At 36.1% G+C, this 9,740-nt stretch overlaps 1 protein-coding gene across 1 annotated transcript in view; it reads right to left on the reverse strand.

Moving 5' to 3' along the window:
- Positions 1 to 8,957, reverse strand: part of lrrc9 (leucine rich repeat containing 9) — an 18,373-nt gene extending 9,416 nt beyond the window's left edge. The window contains 18 exon segments of the mRNA XM_016512395.1: positions 1,339 to 1,530; positions 2,297 to 2,416; positions 2,493 to 2,696; positions 2,811 to 2,935; positions 3,034 to 3,183; positions 3,681 to 3,816; positions 3,917 to 4,034; positions 4,541 to 4,720; positions 4,809 to 4,940; positions 5,029 to 5,192; positions 5,825 to 5,980; positions 6,061 to 6,243; positions 7,461 to 7,531; positions 7,673 to 7,736; positions 7,842 to 7,982; positions 8,214 to 8,432; positions 8,550 to 8,611; positions 8,913 to 8,957. Coding sequence (XP_016367881.1) covers positions 1,339 to 1,530; positions 2,297 to 2,416; positions 2,493 to 2,696; positions 2,811 to 2,935; positions 3,034 to 3,183; positions 3,681 to 3,816; positions 3,917 to 4,034; positions 4,541 to 4,720; positions 4,809 to 4,940; positions 5,029 to 5,192; positions 5,825 to 5,980; positions 6,061 to 6,243; positions 7,461 to 7,531; positions 7,673 to 7,736; positions 7,842 to 7,982; positions 8,214 to 8,432; positions 8,550 to 8,606 — 2,412 coding nt within the window. The 5' untranslated portion in view covers positions 8,607 to 8,611; positions 8,913 to 8,957.
- Positions 8,958 to 9,740: the final 783 nt, after the last annotated feature.

Consider the following 9,740-nt stretch of genomic DNA (forward strand, 5'->3'; position numbering starts at 1 on the left):
AAGTTCTTTCTTCTGTTGAACACAAAAGAAGATACTTTGAAGAATGTGGGTAACCAAACAGCTTCTGGTCCTCAGTGACTTAAAAAAATAAAAATAAAATGCGATCAGAGTCATTGGGGACCAGAAACTCTTTGGTTACCCACATTCTTCAAAGTATCTTATTTTATGTTCAACAGAAGAAAGAAATTATTAAGGTTTGAAACAACTTGTGGGTTTGTAAACAATGACAACATTTTCATTTTTTGGGTGAACTATCCCTTTAAGTCAGACAGTCCACCGTGAGCAACTGAATGATTCTCTGCAAACTGCGCGTTCATCATTAGTTGCAGGACAGACCTACTGATAATTTTCCCATTCAGCCCTACATCTGGAGAGTCTTGTGTTCAAAGGGCAGCCAGATGTGAGCTCCCAGATGTTTTAAACCGCGCAGGTTTAGCGCATGCTGCGCTCGCGTGAAAGGGCTTTAACGGCGCGCGTTCTGGAGACTCCGTCACTATGAAAACAAAGACGCCAAAATGCAATCGCGCAAATGAGCTTCTCTAATACTTCGTATGAAATTGATTTCCTTATAATTGCTATTAGTATTATAAACAATGCAAAATACTTATTTGTTGATTCAACTATGTGTCGGCATTTGTAAAATACGGGACAAATCGCGTCCCGTATTGATTTGATACGGGACGCATCATTTTACCTTTAAAAACGGGACGATTCTGTATTTTAAGGGACGGGTGGCAACCCTAGAAAGAAGCCTCTTATGTTCACCAAAGCTGCATTTATTTGTTAAAAATATATAAAAACAGTAATATTGTGAAATATTTTTACAATTTAAAATAATTGTTTTCTATTTGAAAACAATTTTATTTTATATATTTTAAAATGAAATTTATTCATGTGATGGCAAAGCTGAATTTTCATCAGCAATTACTCCAGTCTTCAGTGTCACTTTCAGAAATAATTCTAATATGCTGATTTGGTGCTCAACATTTCTTATTATTATCAATGTTGACAATGGTTGTGCTGCTTAATATATTTTTGTGGAAATCATGATACATTTTTTCAAGATTCTTTGGTGAAAAGAAAGTTCAAAAGAACAGCATTTATTTTAAATTGAAATCTTTGTAACATTATAATTGTCTGTACTCTCACTTTATAATTGTCTGTACTGTCACTTTTAAACAATTTATTGCATCCTTGTTGCATTCTTTATTTTAATCTTACTGACTCCGAACTTTTGAACAGAAGTGTATATACGACCTTGCTCAATCTTCATTTGTCATGATGCTTCACATTTTCTAATGTCTAATATGAAACTCATTCATGTAAGGTAACTTTTACCCTGTGCCAAGGATTGTGCCGTGTGTCCAGACGGAGCAGGGCAGGGGCGTGTTTACGCAAAACATTCATGTCATCCCTGATTCGAGTCAGCTGATTCCAGCGAAGATCCAGTTCTATGAGTTGACCAAGTCCACGCAAACCCTCCAGAGAGGAAATATGGTTAAAACTAACATCCAGGTACTCCAGGTTTGGCTAAAGGATTGAAAGACAGAGAAACAATGAGCGACAAAGACAGTCACAAGTCATAAATTCATATTCAATGACAGGACTTCATTTAATTGGTTACATCATTAAAGGGGTCATATGACATCACATCTGAATATTTTGTTTGAACTGTTCTGGAACAGTGTTGTAAATACAACTTAACCACTGATTTCTAGTTGTGTCCTCTTTTGGAAGACCAAACAAAGTAGTTTCACTTTCACAGCAAAACACACAGCGTCTCCACGACATAGCGGCAGCGGCAACAATACTACAGCGAGAATCAAAGTTACGCTTTCTTTCTTTGCGTATACATTTGGGCGGTGTTATGCAAATCTTCCCACATCGTGACGTAGACATGTGGGGGCGTGTTTAAACGAGGCGTTTTAGGAGGGTGTGGACGAGTCTTAACTTTTATAAAGAATATCTCTTTGGGTTTGAGACTTTAGTCTTTGCAACTTTAGGGATCTTATCTATTCACTAACAGCTTGTAACACTCCAAAGAGAAAGGAAAACTTGAAATCGCATCATATGACCCCTTTAAAAGTGCTTTTTTTATGACAGGTGGTTAAAAATAAACGTACTTAGTGACATAGACCAAAAATACTGTACCTTTCAGAGTGAATGAAGACCAATAATTTGTATTAAAAGAGTATATAGGGTCAGTTTTCACTTCTGACAATTATGCTGCCTTTAAATGTTTGTGATACTGTCATGTTTAGAAGAAGGTTATGAATGAATAGAATGATCTCATCACCATATGTGAAATATCGTCCAGATGAGTGAACTCGTTGAAGCTGAGGGTCAGTTGCTTTAGAGCTGTGAGTCGAGAAATCTCAGGTAGTTTATTCAGACTGTTGCCATGTAGATTCAGCACCTGTATGACAGGAAATAAGTCAATAAAATGATCACAGAGATACAGGTTTGTGTATGTTAAGTATTGTAGGTCTCACTGTGATCTGACTGAGGACGTTTGCTCTGGCCAATGTCAGTGTGGATTTCTCATCTAGACTGAGCAGCTTGGGGTGAGGTTTCAGGATGGGTTCCATATTTAATGCCTCCTCATCCAGGTTCAGCTCAGCTCGGGACACAGATGGGGCATCAGCCGGGGATGCATGAGAACTGGACGGGGAGTCTGGAGAGTGCTGAGATGTGTCCTAGAGGAAGATGTCATAAGATGAAGATGATTTAATTACTCATTACTATTTTCTGATATGAGATTAAGAGGACGGTGTAAATGTGTGAGGGTATATACTGTTAAACACATATACCTGTGTTACATATTCAAAGTCTACAAGGTACTCTGGGAGCACCATTTCATTGTCAAACATGTACCACAGTTTCTGCTGCTGTTTACAGTCACAGCTGTCCGGCAGGCTGGAGAGACACAGCATGTCTGATGAACAAAAACACACATGCACTCACACATTACTGCTTTGATCACCACTGCTCTGAAGACATTTTTCTCTGATGGGTTCACACACTCTAACTCACCAAGGGCTGTTTGTGCTGTGTGCTTTTGCTCTTTAGAGCAGGTACTGAGGTAGACAGAGTTTGCTTTAGGGTAATGATCACAGTCTATTGGGAGACCCTCCTTCACTGCAGCACTGCGGCCCAGGAACACTTTAGAAATGATCAACTGACCTACAAACATACAAAAATGCACAAAAGCAAACACTTTTTTTAGAGAGGAAATTATCAAAAAAATGCCGTTATTTTGTGCTTCCTATTCATATAAGAATCCTAATAAATGTATCATGGTTTCCACGAAAATATTTAGCAGCACAACCATTTTCAACACTGATAAATGTAAAAAATGTTTCTTGAGCATCAAATCAGCATATTAAGAGGATCATGTGGTACTGAAGACTGGAGTAATGGCTGCTGAAAATTCAGCTTTGCCATCACAGGAATAGAAAGCAGTATATTTTAAATTGTAATATTATTTTACATTACATTTTTACTGTATTTTTGATCATACTATATTTTGAGCAACAAAAGACATCTTTTTAAAAATTGTTAAAAAAAAACTGACCCCAAACTTTTATTTTTGTATTAATGTTTGGAGCCAGTAGTAGTGTAGAAATGACTGACAGTACATTCAAATTAATTTAAATTAAAGGCTCTGAGTGAATACAGACCATGTCTGAAAGGAAGAATATCTACAGGGCTACTTCCTGATGTCGAGCAACTCTTCTTCTGCATAAATGTCATTCGCCGTTGATCAGACACACTCACACTGTTAGAGAGGGGGATGGCTCTCTCTCTGCCTAATGCCTGAAGGCAAGAAACACACATCCATGTACAAGATGATGGGTCCATTAAAAACAACAGAAATTCATAACTAGTCCTCACCAGGCTTTGATGGGTTTTGTACCTTATATGCATCAGCAGTTTTAAAACCATTTTCTAGGATTGGAAGTATCTCATCACTTTCACAGGAATGTTCTGGATCAGGCACGTAGAACAGATACTCCATGCAGCGTTTATAGTTCCTGTCACACACACACATACACAAATAGTAAAACTGCATATACAGACACTCTCTTCCACAGACACTGTGCTGTCAGAATCATATCTCAAGATCTTAAAAATTGATAAGAACTATGAATATGGATTTTTGATTCATGAATATAAAAGAAAGACTATCAAACGGCCTCTATTTTTTTAATCAGTCAGAGTCTCTCTAGTAATAAATGGCATGTAATGAACGTGATACTGATACCTGATGCATGGGACAAAAATCATGTTTACAATAATCTGTATTTATCTGTAATAATCTGTATTTATAATCTGTGTGGTATATTTTCCTGGTATTAATACCAGATTTATCTGTCTATAAACAATGAGTAAAAACAAAAAGAAACTGACCATATGTTTTGCATGTAAGTCAGACTGCCTCTTCCTATCTAAGTGCATTTTTCTGGCCAAAATAAGATGCAAAGTATATATATTTAAAAGTCTGGCTCTGTGAGACACAACAAGTGTGTGACTGACTCACTGTGAGAAGGGTGAAGGTTCCTGTCTGCAGAGCAGAGAGTGTACTTTGTCCTGGAAGCGTTGCCGCAGAGCTCGGTTATGGATACGGATTATTCGATTGATCTTAATGCCAGAGATGTTGTGAGGTTTATAATCCCATGCACAGAAACGGGACAGCAAGAGATCGTAACATGATGTGAACCTGAGAGAGCAAGCAGAAAACAGTATAGATCAGAAATCCTGCATGTTGTGTATCTGTACGAAGGATCTTGCATGCATACATGTGGTACCAAGGTTCGCCGGTGTTTCCCTCCTCAAAGTGAATGTTCCCCATGGTTTCCAGCTCCAATAGCAGAAAGTGCACCATCATATCCCTTCTATCTGAGGCCAAAGCCACATTTTGCTGGTGACATGCTTCTACCCTGAGACAAAAAAAACAAAAAACACACATATGCAAGACCGGACAATAATCATGCACACAGGTTTACGTATATAAAAATGCACACTCACTCCTCCAGGCGCTGCTCCCAGAACCTCAGTCGGTCTTTAAGAGCATCCAGTTTGTGCTGCAGTCTCTGCTCATGGCTGTGGTTATTACGAAAGTCAGAGGTCAAGTCTTCAGGTTCTCCTGACTTCTTACCAACAGACTGTACATGGGACAGCTCACACTCCATCTGCTCACAGAGGGTGAATGTGTTTGTAACACAAATGTGTTCTGGGGACTAATTTGTCAAATTTGTCCCCAGAAGTTGAATATGGAATAATCTGATAAAAATTTGAGGATGACTTAATTTAATAATATCTTTTAAAAATCTTAATTAAATATTACTATATTAATTATAATAATTTAAAAATAATAAACAATAATGGTATATATATATATATATATACATATATATATAATTTCATTTTCATACTGTACATTATAATGCTGTGATGCCTAAATTCACTTCACATATAAACATATTGGTTTTAGTTTACATTGTTTTATTTGTATTTTATAAAAATATTTTTAGTATATGTAATATATTATATAGTATATTATAACACAGTTAATTCACACACACACACACACACACACACATATATATACTGTGTATATGTGTGTATATAATTTTACATTATTTCAAAGTCAGTAATTTATCAGTCTTAAAATAATTTTAAGATTATCAGTATTAGAAAATTTAAATGGCTGCATTCCTACTAAATGTGTTAAGAATGGATTTAGAAAAAAAGTGATACTCTAAATATACCACCATTGTGGCGCAGAAAAAAAAAAACCTGTATACAAACTGTATATACTCACATTTCTCAGCATGTGTGTTAGCACACGTATTCTCTCCTCTGGAAGTTGTATCTGGTCTTTCTGCTGCTGCCTGAGCTTGGCTTTGAGTTCATCAAACTGTCTTTGTGCACAACGTACCCGCGTGGTGTAATACATCATTTTCTTCAGCACTGTGGACTGATGCACAACCACACATTCTCATCATTCTCAAACACAAAAGATGCACTCTCAGATGCATGAAATAGAGATTCTCTCACCTCTGCAGTGTCTTTGAGATGTTTGCTGGATATGTCATATGTGTCCAAGCGCTGCAGGTGTGGCATGTGATATAAGACGTGTATGTAGTAATTATAGAGCAGACACAGCGGGTTTGGAATGGATTGAGGGTCCTTCAGACTCAGGTGCCGTAGACGGGGCAGCCGAGCCAGATGGGTCAATTCCTATATGGTACAGATTTTACATACTTTTCTTCTTCTTTCAGAAATCAGGACTATTCATGAACATGAAATCATTTTGTGCAAATAACAAAAAAAACAACAACAACCTAACATTCTGCAATGATTTTTATATTGATGTTTCATGGTCAAGCATCACTATTACTATTGCCCATATTTATGGTATATTCGTTTATAAATGTTGCTTGTTGTTGATATTTTGATTTTAATATTTTGTTATTTTTGCAACATCAGGACATAGGAAATGCATCAGAGATCAGAGATGCCACATTATGATAATGATAACAACTGAAAAGCAAAAACTTGAATCGTGCAATTCCTGAAATGATCAGGTCTCTCTGGGGGAGTTGGGAAAGTACAGAGCATGCACAGAAATAACAGTAATCAGATCTATAGTGAGCAGGAGAGGGAGGACGCAATAATGGCATGTAGATACAGGCCTGCAGTAATAATGGTGTGAAGGCCAGAAGGAAATTATTACCTGGTAATCTTGGACACAATCAAACAAACAAAATGGGCTCTACACAAAAGGCAATCAACAATCTAATAAGAGAAAACATGATTTTAGGTGTCATCCATGTGCGAAGCAAAAACGTAGCTATGCTTCAAAGTTTAACACTTAAGTTACGGTCACACTAGCGAAATTTTGGAGGCAAAAAAATTCCATTGTCTAAAGAGTGCTGCAGTCATGACATCAAAACCCAGAAGACTAATTTGTCATTGGTTCCCCCACTATTTCCCTATGGGTTTTAATAACAAGGTTTCCAATTTGTAAGTAAAACAATGTCATTAGTAAATATGAATCAACGATAGTTGGACATTTTACTCTAAAATGTAAATTACACACACTCATAATGAAAACATGAATTTTGAAGCAATTATTATTTAAAGCAATTTGAAGCTATTTATTTTTTTTAATGTATTTTTGTATTAAGTAACTACATAAATCTGGTGTGTGTGCAATCCCGTTTGCCCAGGAAATTTCACTTAACAACAGTAAACATGACTGTACATTTAAGCTAAGGTATTACAAACTGAATTAAGAATGAGCAGTAATAGTAGGGCTGCGTGTAATTCAATTAGAATTGAATTGAACTGTTAAATTCAATTCAACACGATTGATGCCTTATTCATGAAACGAAATTGCTCTACTATGATAAGCTTTTAAAATAGCAGGTCAAATAATGCTATATATCTCATACCTTGAAGGAACTGATTTTGTTCCCTGAGAGGTTTAGATTGTGGAGATTGATGTTGGAATCCAGACAATGACCTTAGAAATACACATGCTAAATATTAGTGTATCCGGTAACATATTTTAAATGTCTATATATTATAGTACAAAAACTATATATTATAGTACAAAAATTAAATGCTAAAATTGCAAAAATGTGGTGTTTTACAGTGAACCTACCAAGAGTCTCAACAGCATTATCAGCAAGATTCAACTCTTTAAGGTTTACAAGTGAATTCAATCCCTGTAAAACAAGGTGTAAAACAGCTTATATTTGTATATAGACACAAATATAATATACTTTGAAATTTCATTTACAGTATCTCAGTATCTCATAAACATAGGCTACCTGTATGTCAGAGATCTCGTTCTTATTAAGCCACAGGACGTGAAGGTTGACCAACATCTCTAGATTTGTAATCTGCTGGATGTTGTTGTTGTACAGAAATAATTTCTGCAAATGCACACAGTTATGTAGGCCAGAGATTTCCTACAAAACACAAACAATACCAGACAGATCAAAATCAACTAGATTCATTTGTAATTTTCATCTTAATTAGAGTAAATCAGTCAAAGAAAATAAAATGAACAACCTTGGCAAAATAGCAGAAATATAGTTTGCCCCCCCAAACAAACATATTGTAATCCCACTGAAATCCAATCCACAAAACATTTTCAGACAAATAAACTAGAAACATTCCAAATGTTTTCAGTAACTTACATTCAGTTTGCACTCCACTACCCATAATTCTTTGAGGAGTGGGCAGTACTCCAGACCCTGGATTGAGCTGATGCTCTGGCCTACAATAGTGAGACTGGACAATCTAGGGAAAAGAGAGAGACCCACCATGTGCGGGAACCCAGAGAAAAACATCTCCAGAACCATTTCACCACTCCCCTCCTGACACACCTTCTCATAGCAGAGTCCATTAGACACACACTGAGGACATACAAACCAAAGATTCTTCAGCACATGTGGCTTAGATTAGAAAACCACACCACAAGAGCAAATTGCACATTAAATTCATTTAGTTGAGGGAAAAAAAAGGAAACTCACCAGCTCTTTTATAATTTCTTCGTCTCCAGTTAGTTTCTGCTTTTCATTCTGTGTCATGATCCCTTTAAAAACAGTATTTTTCAAAGGCTTATGGACATTCAACAAATGTAAAGAACTGAAAACGTAGACACTAATTCTTTACTAAATACTACAACTGTAGTTACTAAACATTACAATAAAATGTTAATACATTTCTATCTTAGTTAATACTTAACAACAACGACAAAACATTCAAATTGCTGCAATGCTGCAAACACCTTTTACATATACTTGTATATTAGTGTATTAGATATAAAAATTTACCTCACAAAAATAGACATCCCTAATTTTTACTAATGCGTATCTGCACTAGAAATTCCTCACCTGTTTGTGTATGTCCCACTGTATAGTCAGAGCCCAGCAGGTGAGGTGACCAAGTCAAATTCCTTCACATTCCATGATTTAGCACTACAACTACAACAGATCAGTTTACCTTCTCTCCACCATAAAGTTCAACAGCTGCATGATGCCTGTTAAGTGTAAATATACCTTTCAACAGTCAAAACATATCAACCCTCCATTATCGAGCCGCACTTGTAGTAATTTTCCTTTTTATTTTGCTTACTGCAATGTTTACATCAGGCCGTTGCTAAGGAAGCGTGGCTCGCCGGTGCTAAGGAAGCCCTGTTGGAATGTGTTGTTGTCCGCCAGCAGATGGTGCTAAAACACCGGATCATCCACCCGTTCACAAATTTGACTGTAAAACTACATCAAATGTGAAAGTGTTTCAGGGCAATGTGCATTTTTGGAATTTTGCTTCTCGTAGCATGGTGACTTTAGAATTACTCCGTGTTTAAATACTTTTATTTGAAAACAATTAAATCCTTATTTCACAAAATAAAATCATTTCAAATTACACATTTACATTTTTTATGCAAAATAAAAATTTACATTTGCATATAATTAAAAAAAGGAAACTAAACAGCATCCTAATAGTAATAGCCTAACGTTACCCAACCGAAATTAAATTGAAAATTAAAACAGAGAAGACAAAAACATCTCTCTCACCCTGTTTTTATACAGTCTATGCTCTCACCCCAAACCCTCAGAACACAACAACATAGCCAATGGTACGGGTGGAGCATTTAGAAGTAAAAGAAACGAATCATTCTGAAGAAATAAAATAAAATAAATCAAAATTTAACCAATTTT

This window comes from Sinocyclocheilus rhinocerous, unplaced genomic scaffold, assembly GCF_001515625.1.
Source record: "Sinocyclocheilus rhinocerous isolate Xijiao unplaced genomic scaffold, SAMN03320098_v1.1 scaffold1243, whole genome shotgun sequence".
Lineage (NCBI taxonomy): Eukaryota > Metazoa > Chordata > Actinopteri > Cypriniformes > Cyprinidae > Sinocyclocheilus > Sinocyclocheilus rhinocerous.